The sequence below is a fragment of the Manacus vitellinus genome, unplaced genomic scaffold (assembly GCF_001715985.3).
Source record: "Manacus vitellinus isolate BGI_N305 unplaced genomic scaffold, ASM171598v3 scaffold_34_pilon, whole genome shotgun sequence".
NCBI lineage: Eukaryota > Metazoa > Chordata > Aves > Passeriformes > Pipridae > Manacus > Manacus vitellinus.
The window spans coordinates 7580854-7598949 of NW_021940488.1; the positions used below are offsets into that span (position 1 = coordinate 7580854).

Sequence of the window (18096 nt, forward strand, 5' to 3'; positions counted from 1 at the left end):
CCCCTTTCTCTTTCCTTCTCTCTCCACCCCCTGCCCCCACCTCTCTGGATTTGGGAGATCCTAAGGACAGACAGTGTGAAAATATAAAATGCATAGCTGCTCTGTGCAGCAAAAAGATTGCTGCTACTGCTAAGAATTTGTTCTTCCTGTTTGTTACTTAAAAAAAAAAAAAAAAAAAAAGGCAAGCGTGCAGGATTTTTCCCATGCAGTAATTCAGGAATGCTGCAAGTGATTAGTGTGTCGAAGCTTGCATTTCAGTTTAAAATATGAAAAAAAGCCTTAAGAAAATGCAGTCAAAAGTCCTGAGCAGTGGCACACTGTAAAGCAGGAAATCTCCTGCACACAATAGAGATTAAATGCTCCCTGTGCATACTGTATTCTGCTCAGCCCTCTGCGTTCGGAGCTGGGACCGTGGCAGTCGTTATCTCTAGCAGGTTCCTTGGTGATTTTCAAGCCCTGCACTACCTACCCAAGTGGCAGTGACACCAGCTTTCACTGAAGCCTTATTACTCTTAAAAGAGCAATTTGGTTGGTTGCACAGCTATTAGGATCAGACAGACAGGCTTAAAGCTGTCAGTACAACTGCTTCTCATCTTTTTTCACAATCCTGACATCTTTCCTCTTTTCTGCTGGACACAAGCATTACTGTTTTTATCATTTTCAATCAAGCTCACGCTGCAAGCTGAGGAATATATTCCCACAGAAACCAAAGTGAGGAGCAGAAATTATTTTATAGCTACTGTAGTAGCAGCGGTGCCGGCTGCATGTTGTGTGGGAAAAACCGGATCAGTGAGAAATGTGGCTTTCCTCAGGGCTACATCACTGAGATATTACTTCAACGTCTGAGGAGAGCAAACCTACTCCTTGCTCTAATTTTTCAGTGATTAATCACTCCTTCTTGAGCAAACAGAAAGTGGGAGAGAAGATGTAAGATTTTTTTTTTTATATATTTTTTTAAAATAACTTGTGGAAATGTTATCATCAGTGAAAAGGGGGAAAATCACTATGCTTGAACTTCTTTTCATTTTGATGTTGCTCTTCTCTGGACCAACCCTGAGCAAGCTTAGCAGGACCAAAGGCAAACACTGGAAGGGGGGTAAGTGGAAAGGAAAAGTTTTTGTGATGGATGTCTGGCTAAGATTCTAAAAAAGCTGTATTAAAGGTAAGCTAAGGAGAATACCTGTGCTGTTTGGAGTGACTCAGATTTGAGGTTGCTGTGTGGGCTTGCTATAGGATGCTAAAAAGAGAGCATGGAGTTTAATTTGTTTTCTTGTTAGTTTGCTTGACTGACTCTGTAAGGCACATATTCCTTGCAGGAATTTTTCTTTGCCTTGCATCATTAGCAGGATAATGTTTAAGGCCTTTGTACAAATAAATGTATGATATTTAGAAATCGGTGTTTTTTCAGATTGTGAGAATTCAGATTGTTCTTTTCATTACGGAGCCTCTGGGACGCTTGTGGCTTTATTGGAAGGGCTGTTACCCCAATCATAGGGGGTTAAATGTTGGAGAAAGAGAGAGAAAGCAAGCAGCCTGTCTTGAGTCCAGAATTGTTAGTGTATGTGGCAAAAATGACTAGACAGACATTTTTTTTTTTAGAGTACATGAATGTTGTGAAATGCACTGCCAGCAGCACTAATTGGCTGACTGGCTATGTCAGTGTTGATGTGTTAATAAAGATAAATTGCATTAACTTTATAAAAAAAAAATGCTGTGTTGAGAAAACACTTATGATTTTTGAAGGCAGTAATCCATTTTCCTCTTCTGTTAAAAACTGCTGAGAAGATTTACCCTGTGTGTGCTGTGAACAGTTCACTAAATGTGCCTTTTCATAAAGTTCACTTTGTTTTGCTTCCTTGCATGACATTTGTTTATGGAAAACATGGGTTATTGAGGTCTCATAATCAAATATAACCCAGTGAGCATAAATGGTATCTCATGAATATTGGGACTGAAGGACTGTGGACTGTAGATAGCTTGATATTTTCTCCCTGGTTGTTTGTTGATGTTGCTGATTGGAGGCACCCCCAGGATTTTTTTTCCCTTTTTTTTTTCTTTTTTCCCCTTACAAGTGTTGCCACAGCATGGTGTGTTTATCACAGCTTTAATAGCACTTCCAGTTTCTCTCTGCTGTCAGTATTGTGATCTGAGGTTAAAGAGTAGCATCAACATTAAAAAGAAGTTTTAATAATTTATCACAACATCTCAGCAGGAGACTCCTCCCTCCCACCCCCCACCCCCCCGTATTTCCTTTTGTTGCATTTAATCTTCCAGCTACTGTACCTTCAAGGGAAAAAGTTGCAGCACATGTTTAACCTGGACTGTTGATGCAGCACAGTATATCTGAAAATTATTTCCTGATCCTGTAAATCACATTATCACATGTGTCTCACAGTGCTGCTGCTGGGTATCCTCGTTGCAAATTACAGGCTGTTATTTACTCTGGGCAGCGTGACCTCCTCTCAGAGGTATGTGGGTTAGGAATATAAGTCACTGTCAGGTTCCTGGGATTTAAAAAATGCTGTTAACTTTTTTTCCCCTTTCTCCCATTTTCAATTAAATCTGGTAAATGAGGGCTGTATTGCTTTGGTCTCTTACCTACTCCCTGACAGAGGTAAAGAGCTGCACTTAGGAATTTTTAGCATAGGTAGAAAATAATCCATGACTCTGACTGCAGAAAAAAAATATCTTAATACAGGTTTTTGCTTTTCTTGGAAGTGTTTCTTGCAGCTGAAACAAACTGTAAGGGAGATACCTGTTTCAAGGAGGCTAAGAAGCAATTTGTCTTGTTTACTCGAAGCTCTGAATCAGCAAAAAATTAGACAGAGCTGCTGTGCAGTAGTTTGCTTCCTAGGTAGATATTACAGTGAGAGCTGTGTGACTTGAAGATGATGCCTGGTTACTGGTGAAAGTTTCAAGTTCAGGATGTGTCAGAAGACAGGTGTTATAATGTCTGAGTGTTTCTGACCTCCAAAACGTAATGTATGCACCTCCCCTTTCCATTAACCATTAAGGATCAGCTTTTGCTTATGTATCAGTGATGTGAGTTTTTTATTGGTGTGCACACGGAATTCCTGTTGTCTCTTAGTGAGATTTCAGCATGCGAACTTCTCCACTGCAGCTCACTGGAAAGCCCATCCCAAAATGGAAACAGACTTTGTTTTTTTTTTTAATTATTTTCATTTTTAAGAGATTCAGGAGAGCCAGAGACCTGCATACCAACTTCCAGCTGTATTGTTCAGAGGGGAAGGGTGAAGATGGATAAATGCAGCTGGAAATGCACTGTATGACTCATAATACTACCTGTGCTGAAGTCAGTGTCCGTAGTGGACAGTAATAGCTGATTTAGACCATCCTCTAAAGTTTTTATGTACCACATTTTGTTCCAACAGTGCTGCAAAGTATAGGCATCTTTGGAAAGTGTTGCTCTTCTGTGGCTGGGTTGACCCTGATCATGATCAGTACAAGTGCAGGCTAATGAATCTGGAAATTTTTCTGGTATAATTAATGAAAAACATCACTGCTGAAGTTACAAGCCCTGAGAAGATATTTTCTGTGGTCTTGCTGTGTAGTTCTCCATTTATGACAAACTCACCTCTATCCACCTGTGTTTTTCTCCTTGGAATTCACTCAAACAGAAAAAAAAGAATCTATCCACATACAACTACATGAAAATGGAATTATGGGTAGAAACCACCTCCTGATTTAGTTTCAATGTCTGGTGTCAGGCAGTAAAATGAGTCCTATATGTGGGCCTGGAGAAAAGTAAAGATACTATTTTCTTCTCTAGGTGTTTTTAAGTCTGCACTTCAGAAAACCTTTCAGAATAATTCACTGGAATACAGTCTCTACAAGTGCTTTAAACCAGGATTTATAAACTAATGATCAAGATAAACTGGAGTCTGAAATCAGAACCTGAAAGTACAAATCAACTGCATTTTCTTTTTCCCTTTGAGCCAAAATAACGTACTGTGGTTCAAGTTTATAAGAAGGATTTATAATATGGAAACAAAAAAAAATAGAAAAAGGAGATTAAGTACTGTTTTGAGTTTACCTTAAATCAGAAAGTAGATTTCAAGCACTGCTAATGCCTATCCCCTTCTAAATTTGTTTCCACAGTGTTTTAACTCTGTCATATATCATAGTGAGGGGGGCAAAAGTGAGTTTTGAGTTCATCCAGCTGTATGCACGTGGATGTGCTTTGTGTCTGTCCAATGGCACCTGGAAGCATCTGTAGATTGGGAACAAGCCATCCATTTGTGTCGTGCTTGGAACCCTCCCAACACTTCACCCATACCAGCAACAAAGTAGTAGTAAGTCCTGACTAAGGAAAACTGGGGCAGTGATGGGAATTCACAGATCTCCTGGCAACAGCAGATGTCTCCTGGGTGTGTTCATTTTGTGTCATGCTGGATAAGCAGCACAAGCCAAAATGAGTGGGAGAAAGTGGTTGTGTCCACACTCACTGCAGGGACCACAGCCTGGTTGAGGGGCTGGCAAGGGCAGCACCCGTCCTGTGCTGTGTGTGGTGGGTGCTATCTCACCTGGCAAACAGCAGAATGCATGGGGAGAACAAAATCACACGTGATGCTTGTCTGCTGGTAGATGTCAGTGCGTTTTATAACTTTGTGGAAGGCTGTGCGACAGAAAGGATTCAGAGAAAGAGTGAGGACAACCCCTCTTGGAGGACATAAACCCTTTACTCACCTTGGAAACAACTCCCATGTTCCATCTGGGGCATAACTGTGCCCACTCAGACTGTTGGACACCTTTGAAGAACCTCACTCTTTACATGGTGGTCTCCATATAACAGGACCTGGTCCATCTTCCAACTGGAATGACTGAGACACTTTGGGATGGTCCTTGGGTATGATGTGAACCCCAATAGAGGAGCACAGGGAGACTGCACATCCCAGGGTGCCATGGCATAAGAATACAATCTGACAGCAATGATGGCAACACCCCCCAAGGGCAGAAAAGACCTTGAGGACTGGGGAGAGGAATTTGAGATGAAAAGACTTCAGAGGGAAGGGTCCTGAGCTGGAGCTGGGAAGTGCAGGTTAGGTATGCTTTCTCCCCAGAGGTTTGTTTGCTCATTTCTACCTCATACTTCTCCAAAAGGATTTCCATTTTCAGAACTTATAGTGTGATTTGATTTACTTGTGATAAAATTGGAGAAATAAAAATAAAATGTAACCACAGGGCATCAACCCAAAGAACTAGATGAGGGTGGTGACTGTCCTTATGGTCTACACAGAAGCGAAGCAATAATCTCTTTAATGACTAAATCAAAGTTTATTATGCAAGTGATCCAGCCTTATATTTCAGTTCCAATTTCAGCTCTATGGCAGTTTAATCATTTTTATGGCAAAAGGTACCAGTGTGAGAAATCTTAAGTGTCACTGGCTAGGCATTACTGGTAAGGGTGATACAAAGCTCTGTGTGTGAGATTGTCTCCCTATAGATTGAACAACACATGTATTATTTAAGATGAATGTAATCCATCAACATTATTTTAAATGTTTTTAAAAGCATAAGTAAAGGTTAACCAAGAAGAGAGAATTTCTATAAAGCTGCTTCCATACAGAAAGTAGATACCCCTCAGATCTTCCAAATTTGGAGGTAAAGTATTAGATTATTAGAATAATGGCTAGAGTATTAGAGTTGGAGGGCTGTTACCAGGCTGCTGCTGGTTGCATAATAGCTCTGGACACCCAGATATCTCAAGTACATGGATCTTTGCCTGCAGAACAACTCTGTGGTGCACACACACTGAGTTTGGTGAAAACAGGACCTTGAGACTTTGTGCATTTTTTAATGGAGTGCCTCTGCACAGTCACAAAGTCCCACACATCACAAGCACCGTGAATTGTTAGAGACATTTCGATGTCTTCTTGGCAGCCTCTCAGCAATACTGTTCACTTCCCCCATGGGGGAGCTTACAGAGCTTTTATTTTTTTTCATCGGGAGGTACTTGTTCTCATTTCTCTCACATCTGCAGGGTTGTGAGGATAAAGGGATGGAGGCTGGGACCTTTGAAGAAGGAAAAGTAGGAAGGAGGCATTTTTGTGGACCCAGGTAGCCTGGGTTTCAGTGTGAGTTGTTGTGAGGCATGAGGGGTCTGGCTGGACACGGTAAAATGGAGCTTTTGATGTGGTGGTTGAGTTGCAGCGCTTGGAAAGCACAGCCAGTTGTCCTGGTATGATTCACTGTGCACTTTATGAGATTTTTAGGGCAACACTTTATACTGTTTGCCATTTATCTAATTTAAGTAATTTATTTATGTAATCTCAAGGATAAAGTACATTAATTATTTTTAATACATTATCATTTCTATGTATGATAATGTCAGTCTACAGTTGTATGACTGACAGTATTTCTTAAATCATAGGACATTAAATATGTTGCTACACACTTGTACACTGGAAAAGCTTATGAAATGCTGACCAAAAGTTTCAGACTCGGGGTCCTAAAATTATTTCCCTGTGTTTTGTAAGGGCAACCTGATTTCAAGTGGTAAAAAATTCACAAATTTTTTAACTTCAGAGGAAGCTCAATATATTTGAGGAGGTGCTTTATGCACAGCTAAGGATCTAAAAATCTAATTTTAGAAACTGAGTACTGTAACTGTGGATCTGCAGTTTTAGTTTGACTGCAAGTACATAAAGTGTGTGACTACACACAGTATGTGATTTGATGTACCCAAGATGTTCTAATAGTTTTGCTTTGAACATACCTAAAAGGAAAAAGCGTATTTGGATGCAGGGTGATTTCTACTTTCTTTGAGATCTAGATTTAGCCTCTGTCCCACGATAACAAACAGATTTTTGCACCTTCTTTTACACCACCTTTCTCAGAGTCAAATCTGAATTCTAAAGGACTCTGGTGATATGTGAAGATTCTTGTGCTGGAATATGTGCTTGTCTATTTTTCATCTCTTTGAAGACATTTGAAATACTTTATAGAAGTCTGGTGACCTGTATTCCATCTCACACCGTCAGAGATGATGGAGATGGGAGCAATGAAAAACCAAGCTTGTGAGAGTTTTCTTCTCAGCTGGAAGGGAGGAAAAGTGATAGGGCTATTCCAGTCACCAGAGAGGAAATGAGGGGAAGATCTAACATCTACTTGAGAACAGACCAATGTTTGCACAAAACTAAACTGTAATGAAAAAAACGTTGGCTGGAAGGGTGTTTCATTGAGAAGGAGCTGCCATCCTTCAGCAGATGAAGTCGGTCTGAGCCAGGTTTTCAGACTCCTTCGACTTCCAACAGTCCTGTCCACAGGATCTCCCTCTACCTTCTCCACATCTACTGGCCCCCTTGCCCAGGGAGCTGATCCAGTTAGCAATTAGCCGTATGAAAGAGAGGATAACATCCATCTGGCTGATGTGATCCCTTCGTTTGTACACTCTCAGGTCATGGGGGAACTTAGTACACAAAAGAGGGAAGAGAAGAGATTGTGATCCTGGCTCGATTTAGGTTAGTTCAAGTTGCTACATAACTTCACCCTTCAACTCCAGATTATCCAGAAGAGGAAAAAAAAAAAGGGAGTTTAATAAGGTAGTGCCTTCCTTTGAATCCTATGTCCACATCCTGTGCTTGGAGCTGTGCTTGAAATGTTTGCTATCATATTAAAAACCATGTTGATCAAATAGTTATAAAACAGAAGGAATATTTAAATAATGCTTCATCCCCCGTGCATACACATTCCTCTCCTTTGGTTATTTGCATATTATTATTTTTTTGGTGTAAAACAGATTTTGGAACCACCATAAAGCATCATTGACATTAGAAAACTAGAAAGCATAAGCAAACTCTCTTTACTTTTGTCTACAAATAAAATGAACACTTGTAAATTGCCTTGAGGTGTTGAAAGAGCACAGATCAGATGTGCTCTTTCAAAATGATGAACAGGCTTAAACACACACCAGAGTGTCTGAGAAAAAGCTATTTTGGCTTTCCCTTTCTACCAGTTTTGAAGGACAATGTTGTTCGTCAGTTCAACACTATTGATTTTTGACTTCAAAGCATGATCTGAAGAGTACTGAGAGTATACTACTTCTTTCAAGAGCCATTACTAAATAACCTCATGGAAACTTCTTTGCTTAATACATTCAAAACTGGGGGGGCAGGGGCATATGGTGTTTTTACAGATTATTTAATTTTGTTAAATGACACTTGAATTGCCAACAATGGAAAGCTTTTGATGTTTTATATCTGCTGTTCAGTAATGACAGCACTCCAATAGAAATTACTTTTTCAGTCTTTAATATCTGAATCCAAAACTCTTATTCTTGGCTAAATTGTGTCCTGTTAGCTCTCATGCTAACACTGATTTCGTCCTATTGGGTTTGAAACTTCACCCTCTTACACTAACTGAATAATGAAACGAATTCATGGTTGCATCTGTGTATTGCACAGAGAAGTGCAGTAATTCAGAAACATCAAAAAGTTTTTCTCTTTCCTAAGGTTTTCCCTTAAAACTAGTGTTTTTTTCATTGCTGTGTTTCCTTGCATAAGGAAGTTTGAATTAATGGGGAAAAAAACCAACCAAACAAACAAGAGAGAGATAAAATCATGTTTTGTTTCCAGAGATGCTGGTCACTCAGCAGAAGCTGCCACAGATAAGGATTCTCAGCCCTCACAAAAAATGAAAGTTTTGATATGACTAAGCATATAGCTCCTCTTTTCTCTGGGCTCCCATGTCCTCTGAATACCAACACCCTTCACAGCCTCCCTGTTCCTTTTCATCTGTGGTTTCTGTGCTCACATAATTTGTGATGAGACTTCACCAGTGAAATTCTTGCTGTGGCTCCGAGTATGGATGTGTCTGTGGTGGTGCAAAGGAGCAGCAAACTCTTATTCTTCACTGTCTTTCCCATGGAGGATGCTGAATAAATACTCACATTAACACTGGACATTGTTTTAGTTAACCATTAACTTCCCACCAGTTGGACTTTGTGCGTTCATTAAACGTGTATTTAGTAATTTTGGAATGTTTATAAAGAGAAAAGTCACAGTCTTAGTCACACTGCCTGAGATTAATGTCTTTGGTCTGGCAATTTAACCTTGTTTTTAGGTCCATTGTACTGACAGTGGAAAAACAGAAAACAGGGATCCTTAGCTTTGTAAATATAAGTAAAGGAGCAAATGGTTTGCCCACTGCTTAGAACCAAATTGAGAGGAAAAATTGAAGTGTGTGTAATATTTGATATATAAAAATTTAAGGAAATGAAAAAAAAAAACCACAAAATTATTCTGAAAGTTGGAGAAATTGTTTGCTATTTGATAATCGATCACAGCAGTTCTTACTGGGTAATGCTTGTCTAATAACAGATCAAGGCAGCTGGGGAAAGACTGATCTGAAGATGAGAGCATGGAAAAGTCCTGTGGGTGGTGAATACAGAGGAAAAGTTGTGACACTGATGCAGTTCCTATTGCTGTAGAGTATTTCCCACTAGTTAAGGTGGTTTCATGCTGCTGGTGATAGTGATAAGGCTCAAGAATTCGTCTACAATCCTTATTTGCTCCACATTGTATTGCAGCAGGTCTCACAGAGCTATTTACAGTTATATCTCTTCAAATAGCCATGGACTTGGTATGGGTTTGTACACTAGGAGAGAACATGTATTAATGGCTTACTGTCTGCTTGGTGTCAAGAACCACTTAATTCAACAATTTTCAATTTATGTGTAAAGTCATTTTGAAGACATAAAACTTAGATCCGTAATACATGTCTAATAACAAAAAGAACAAATGCATTCTTAATTTAAGGTTACAGAGCATGGTGAAGGGTAAAAAGTTCATTAAGAATCTGAACAAGAGGCAGATTTTACATTTTCAATTTTTATTTTTTTTCCCCCCTGCTAGACTTTTTGGCTTCTGCTTTAAAAAAAATGACAGTCTTGAAATCTGAGTAATGTTCTAGCTGTTGTTAGTCATTGTGAGAAAAAATGAAGAATGACTGTGATTTGCTGAAATTCTATTTCATTTTTTAAAAAAGTTGTAAACTTCTGCTTTTGAATATTGAAGATAGGCAGAAGGGAAACAGGAGAAATAAAGAAGTCAGTCTCAGTTAATTCCTTCATGCTGTTGAATTGTGTGCTTTGAAGGAAAATTATATTTTACAGGTGAGGGTTGTGGGAGTTGAAGAATGGAGTTGCCGTAGAGTTGTGAAGGTAACTTCTCTAAGGTTGTTGATGGACTTTCCCAGCACAGTGTGTGAAGACAGAGATGCTCTGCTGTGTATCAGGGCAAAGACACAGTGTTTGGCATTCTGAGAAAAAAGCCTCTTGGATAATAATTACATAGAACTTAATTTCAACCTCTCTGTTTTAGGAGGAACACATACTCTTTCTACTTTTTTTCCCTCCTAACTAATTTGTTAATGTATTGGTTTTGTTATTGTGAGATGGAGAAATTCTCTGCTTAACATGGTCTGACTTTACGCTTTCTATAGCAACCTAGCATATTTCAAAATCCAAGATGAATGGGATTTCACTTCTTGAGCTGTCTTAAGAGCTTGTTCTGCTTTACAGCTCCTGGGCACCATTTTTATATCTGCACGTTGGTTATGTTGTCTCTCATCTCCTTCTTTCAGTGCACAGTTTCTTCTGCTTGTCAATTATCTTCTAATTTTTAAAAGATCATTTGCACATGGTTATCTACAGAGGTTATTTATAAGAGGGTTATTAATTTGTTTCAATCAGTTTTAATAGCTTTTTCACTGTATTTAAATAGAAAAACATTACTAATAAGAAATGTTACCTTGAATTATTCCTATAGAGAGAGTTAGAGGCAATGTTGCAGATCACGAGGAATGTGTTAGATACCTCTTTGTTTGTGACAATATGTTTTGTTTAATTTATATTCTTGGGAAAATACGGCTCAGCATCTTGACTAATTTTCTTTCTGGTGTCCTTTGATGGTAAATTATTGCTCTTTAATCTGACAGGAACACAATTATTGGTAAGAGGTTTTGTACCATTCAAATTACAGAGGATGCATTGTCTTTTATGTATTCTCTGGCATTTATAGCTACTTCATAAAGTTGCTTAAAGCCAAGTTTAAACAAAAGCTGTGTTACAAAAGCTTGCATGTGCTCTCAAAAAGTGCACCTCATGTAGTGAAAGTGAGATGTGTTGAGAACACAGGATAATATAATGTCTTATGCATGCAAATTTACTTGATCTATATTGGTCTTTTCAATTCCCTTTCCAAACAACGAACACGGTAATTTCGTTTCGCAGATAATGTAGTTTGAGGCCCTAAATCAGTTTAGCAGTACACATTTTTGATTCATGGCAAGGGCAGTTGCTAGCTCTGAATGGATCTGTTCACAATCTCTTCAGCAGGAATACAGCAGTGACTGATATGTTTAATGGCACTTACGTTGTCTTTGCATATTGGGAAAGATCACGAGATGAGCTGTGTGAGTCATTGATCACCAGAAAAGCTATAGGCAGTTACCACAGGGTGAAATTTTGCTGTGTGTTCTAATAGAAAAATAATTCGAAGAGTTCTTTACTGGCTCTCTGTGACCACCCTCTTCCACTGATGTTGTGTTTTGGGGTTACATTATTTAATTTATTTTTTTTTTTTATATGGGCCTGTGCACGTGTATCATTTTATGTCAAGTTCCAGTTTTGCATTATGGTATAAGCAATGTCTGGAAGCAAAAACTTTCCTGTGAAGATTACTGGATTATTTCTCTATTCCTCTGCACATGTAAATTCTGCATAGACTGAACACCAACTTGAAGTTTGATCCTTTTTGCTGCTTGGTCTGCAGGATGAATTTGCACCAGACCACACAACTGCAAATAAGTCACTTGTCATCCTTCTGTAAATTATCCTGTTAGTTTTCAAGAACCCTACAGGCAGAGGCTTTTACAACAGCGTTAAACGTGCAGTAAGATCTGTCATTTAACTTGCACAAAATGCAAAGGAGGTGCCATCTGTATTGATTGCTATAGATTTTTATCTTGTCTAATGGGCTTTATACTTTTTCTGTGAGCTTCTATTGAGGAAAAAAAAAAAAGTGAAAACAAATAACGGCCAGACACAGCTAAGATATGTGAAGTTCTGTAACAACTAAAACCCTTAAATTTCTCATGCATGCCACTGCACCCCTGGTTTCTAAGGCATCTAGTCCCATCTGTCTTTTTGCCCAGACAGCCACGCTAAAACGGGCTGAAAACAACCTCCTTTCACTTTGTATTAAAGCACACAGACCTGCACTCAGCTCTGCGTTTTGAACTCGCTGCAATAAAAGTTTTAAGAGATAAGAAGCTTTTTCTATTTCAGTGTTGCCATTAACCTGAATAATATATAAACATGGGAAAAGGTCTGAAGTCCTTTTGAGGATCACAGTATAGCTTCAATTAAATTATACATCATTATCACAGCTGCCAAGCCTGGTGTGGGATTTTAGCCCCCTATCTCACTAAATGTTCTATGTAGCTGCCTTGTCCAATTCCTTCTTCTTTTTTCTTTTTTTTTTTTTTTCCCCTAAGCAGTAAGACCACTCCTTTAAAAACCTAGTTTAAGGAATAAAGTGGAGAATGAGGTTTGGTTAATCAAGAAGGAACATTGAGATGTCAACAGTCAAGCACCAAGGGAGGAAGGAGGTCAACTCTCTAGCTTTAAAAACCACTAGGGAGAAATCAAACACTATTAAGTCATGACATATTATGTTCCTTTTGAACCAGGGCTGTGTGTGCTCCCTCTGTATGCTGAGTGGTTTGCACTGCAACTCCAAGTTGACCATGAAACCCCTTGTGAAAGCAGAATTGCTTGGGCCACCCACTGGGGATGCTTTCAGTAAATGTCCCCATAGCTGGCAGTGACTATAAAACACCATCTGAACAGACAGACTCTTTGTCTGTTTGTCTGTCTGTGGTTCTTTCAAGCTTTACAACCTCAAATTTTCATGATGGCTTGTCACAGTGCAGATGAGTGTTTTCTTGGATCTCAATGTGATACAGAATTATTCAGTCTTCATAATAGGTGTCAGATAGTTACTACTTTGTGGTGGCTTTGACATAAATCTAAGATACACAGAACTATTACTGCATACTTAGGAAAATCATAATGGCTTGTCTTCTTTATTTATTCCTATAATATCCTCTAAAAGTGTTAGGAATACTTTGATTAATTAATTTCGCGTTTCACACCACCAATACCGCACTTGCCATTAATTTTATTGATTTGCTTCTCTTCTTTGTACTAGTATTATAATAGGAAATATTCTGTCTTTAGTAGCCACACATAAAAGACTGAATTCAACATGGCATTGCAGAGTTTTGTGTGTAGAATACTTAGTTAGGATTATACCCTACCATTGATTTTTTTACACTAAACAGGCCATTGATTTCAGTGGTCACTTTACATGCAGATCAATGACACGTTATAGGGCTTAAATAGTAACATCTGATACTTAAAAATGAATGGACATGGGGTATCACTGACTTTCAGACAAGTCTAGAAAACCCTAATAAAAACGCAAACTTCCTTAAAATTTCAGATAGTTATAGTTTCAGTGCTAGGTTCAGGAGAAACAGTGGGTAAAGAATGTGTGAAGAATTGTGTTTTAAAATCAGATCACATAGCTCATTAGCCCAGTGGCCTGAATTTATAGAATTCAGATGGAAATCCCTTAAGACTGTTTACATCGTACTGTGTGAACTGTATGCTTTCCAGTCCTGTTTGAGGGACAAGGAGAGATGTCTGACTGGGAAATGCATTATGGATTTTTGGAAGCCTATTAAACAACATGACTCTTAATTTCTTAATCCCCCACTTGGCCTAATTTTGTTCTGACACAAGTTTCTTAAAAAATGGTTGAAATCTATATATGTTCTTAACTTTGAGTGCATGTGCAGCATACAGACATTTTTCTTAAGCAGAACTTGTCATTGAAGGGCATTGAGATGGAGAATGAAGTGTTCATTTTTGGTGGTTTGCACTGTGTTTGATTAAGCTCCACACTGGAAAAGAAACTTTTTTTTTTTATATCAGCTACGCTCTTGTAAAGACCTTAAAGGAAAATACAGAAGCTTTAAGCCAATGCAGGCTGTCAGACCAAATATATAAAGAGTTATTTTTTTTGCTGTTCTGTTGAAGAATTATTTTACAGGCATTTCTGCTGATGCTGAAAGAGGAGAAGTTAGAAGCACCTTTCTCAATCACTTCTTCAAAATGAGTTGAAAAATCTGTTCTCCAGCATGTAACACATGCCCTTTAAAACTTTTACTGTGCTGCTGCCTTCTCTGATCAGTATGGGCCATAAATTTTGCATGGGTATTGAGGGAACTGCAGCTAGAGTACTTGAAATAGTTAGCAAGATGCTGCTAAAGTATACAGGCAAAGTACATTGGCAAATGGGTCTTTGTAGACAGGCATCATTACCAAGATCCATGTGTGCTGATTTGTGTAAGCCTGAGGAGCTTTAAAGGGCAGTGCTCACAGAAACCTAATTTTGGGTGAATGGAGTCCTTAGATTCATTGTGATATCACACATAAATGAAAATACCAAGTGTCATTGACTTGTCAGAGAAAAAGTAGCCTGGGCCTTGTAACAAATGGATCAGTGATGTATATTTGGAAGCTCTGTGACATATTAAAGTAGTTTATGAGGCACAATTTGTTTTGGTGGTCTGCTCTGATTGATGGTGTGCTATCTGCCACTGCTTTAGATGTTGTGGTATGTTTGTAATAAATGTTCATGCTGAGACAGTGCTAAATGTGTTCCATCTAAATCATTCATTACTTATAGCAAGTTTCAGTGTATATGAATCAAAGCTTCTTTACACTTGCCTTAGAAAGAATTTGTCATGTTGAAGCAGCTCTATCACCTCTGGTGGCGCAACTGCAGGCCCAAGGGCTCAGACCCTATCAACAGTGCCTGCTGGAAACAGCACAGAAAGTAAAGCAGCCAGTAGTGTCATATTAATTACTACTTTTAAAAGTGTTGTCTTTTCCAGTCTAGCACTCCTGTTTGTTTTCCTTTGCTCCTTTTTTTTTCTTTGGTTTTGCAAGCAGACTATCAGAAAACACTAGAAATAAGCACTGAGGGATGAGGGGGAAACGCTCATGCAACAACTGTGACTTGTCAGAGGAAGTACATCAGTGGGAGGAATTTTTGCTGATGTTTTATACCAGTGTATCACTCATTCATCAGAAAACTATAAAAAATGTATGCACAATCCTCAGGGGATTTTCTTTTTCCAGAAAGTCTGGAATGCACCCTCCTTAAGCAAACATTGTACTTTGTTTCCTCTTGATTGCTAGGAGAAGAGATGCTTTTTTTCCCATGGGCCTTATCCGTGTCCTTGCTCTAAAATTCAAGTGACAGAGGAGAAAAAGCTAAGGACTAGAATTTCAGGGTGATCAGTGTAGAAATACTACATCGCTTTTTATGATAAAAAACATTGATTTTCATTTCTATTCAGCATCTGAAAGGAAGAGCTTATTTTATGCTATTTCAATAGCCACAGGAAGTAAGAAGTATAGAAGTGTCACAGAATGGGTAAGGTTGAAAGGGATCACAGTGGGTCATCTGGTCCAATCTTTCTGCTCAAGCAGTGTCCAGACAGTTCTGGAATATCTCCATTGAGGGAGACTCAACACCCTCTCTGGGCATTCAGTTCCAGTGCTCAGTCACTGCACAGCAAAGAAGTTCTTCCTTATGTTCAGGTGGAACTTTCTGTGCATCAATTCATGCCCATTGCCTCTTGTCCTATAAGTTGGCACCACCGAGCAGAGTCTGGTCCACACTCTGACACATCCCTGCAGACACGGATGAGGTCCTCTCTCAGTCATCTCTTCTCAAGGCTGAACAGAGACAACTCCCTCAGCCTTTCCTTGTCAGAGAGATGCTCCAGTCCTTTAATTATCTTTGTTGCCCCCCACTGGGTCCACTCCAGAAGCTCCATGTCTCTCTTGTACTGAGGAGCCCAGAACTGGACACAGCACTCCAAAATAACACATAAGTGTTTAAAGTGATCTTGAATTCTTAACGGAAAAAAACCACAAGTACCTATTGGTTTAAAGTTTATATGGTGTTGAATTTTGGCTATTCTTTAAAGGCAATTTTTTTCACATATCAACATGCACTGGAATGTAGATTGAGAAAATAAGATACAACTTAAAAATTATATTGGCTCTTAGCAATTGCATTCAAATCCTGACAAATATGTGAATCTCTAGGTGAGGCTACTTGGTCCCTTATAACATTAAAAAAAGCAAACTGTTGCACCAAACAGTTTGTAAAACATAGAAACATGTTTGACAAAGAATGGAGAGGGGAAACAGTACGAAGCATTGCCCAAGCAGTCTAATCTTGATATAAGAAAAATATCTCCAACTCCTAATTGTCTTAATTGTTTGGGGTTTTTTTTTAAATTTTGTGTGCAATGCAGCATGAAATATGTTCTGGCATTTGGAAAAAGCATGTGGGTGCCTTTTCTCATAATTTTCAGAAAGAAAGAAAAAAAGCACAGTATTACAGAGTTAAAGGTTCTGTAATGATGGGTTGAGGCTGTACAGCTGCAAGACCATCAACCAGTGGAAAGCAACTTCATGCCATAAGGTAGTCTCTCCATTCCCCCAGCAGTGTGTATCCATGCTTGTGCTAAATTAATTGGGGTTTTTTTTAGCATATAACCTTTCTAGCTATGGATTGATCTTATTTCTTTGTTTCTGGTAATGCTCTTTCCTGAAGTTCTTAGCATGCTAATAGCATCTTGTAAGCACTGCATTCGGGAGTGTTTATCAAAACCTGAAAAGTTTTATAAATAGACCCAGAAGAGAAAAACGAGATGAAACCTGGAAAAAAAATAGCAGAAACTTGTGGCATCAGCAACTCATAAGACAAAAGAGTTCAAGATTTGCTGCTTTCTAAAGGTAATGAACAAATATTATGTGGCAAGAGGTGGAAATGAAATCTTCACTTTAAGATCCATCTTATCTACCTCTAACCCCTCTCCTGCCGTTTTAATTGCAAATGTTTGCATATTACATTTTCTCCTCTCTGGATATCTTTTTTCTGTATCACCTCATAAGCAACCAGTTGTTGAATTCTATAAAGTCTCTTATATGGGCTTGGTGGAAGATATGGCTGCCTTGGGAATGTTTCTTTGTAAGAGTGATTATCTCATCAGTTCATAGAAAATATACCCATCTGTGGGGAAAACGTGGCTTTTACAGATTGCCTACTTGTTTCTCACTTTGGTATGTAGAAAGATGATGTATCCTTATGTGTGATGTGTATGGCCTATATATGTATGTGTCATATGAATTATATATATATATATATACACACAATATCTGAGACTCTAAATGATTTTATACGTATGCTTTGTAACTCGATAAATGACATATTTATTCTCTCGAGGAGAAGAAAAAAATGGGGGGAGGCATTTCCATCGTCTGATCAAGTTATTGCTCAGAGTTCAGCAACGTTAGCTACTTTTCCTGGCTCCAGACGCCAGCAACTGGGAAATCTGGCAGTGAGAGCCTTCCATTTCTGTCGTCTTCCTTCCACAAAGTAGTAAAGGCCCAAGAGGAAAGAAAGATAGAAACCCCAAAGTTGTCCTGATGATTTTTGATTTGCTCTTTAGCTTGTGCTTGGAATGAGAAGAGAGAAAGAGGGGAAAAAGGAACTCCTGTGGTTTGGCTGTGAGCTCAGGAGCAAGCACGGCAGTCTCAAGACTCCTGCCTTGAACTGGTGGCTACTTGGGTGAGAAGTGTCTTAGTTATTGCGCCTTCTCATCCTGCTTCTTCCTTACCTGCTATTTCTGCTATTTCTCAGTTACAGAGAGTGTTGTGAAGTGCAGCTGCTGCCCCCATTGCCAAGCCCAGCTGATTTCCAAGGTTGCTGGCAATAACGGGTGTTGCTGCGTAACCAAGCGTCTTTCTTTTGTACGGCAACTTTCCACACGAGTTTTGCACTCAAGAATTTCATGAGAGCGGTTCAGACACAGGGGATTTATGCTACCAAGGCAAGGTCTTTTATTCAGGCTTTTTGACAGTGATGCATAATACTCACTGTGTCTGGGAGGAAGCAACACATTTGTCTTTTTATCCAGTTCAAT

The 18096-nt window shown here is 38.9% G+C and overlaps 1 protein-coding gene across 1 annotated transcript in view; it reads left to right on the forward strand.

Moving 5' to 3' along the window:
* The first annotated feature begins 950 nt into the window (after positions 1-950).
* Positions 951-18096, forward strand: part of ROBO2 (roundabout guidance receptor 2) — an 882996-nt gene continuing 865850 nt past the window's right edge. The window contains exon 1 of the mRNA XM_025895584.2: positions 951-1096. Within this exon, the coding sequence (XP_025751369.1) occupies positions 973-1096 (124 nt within the window). The 5' untranslated portion in view covers positions 951-972. The remainder of the gene's footprint in view (positions 1097-18096) is intronic.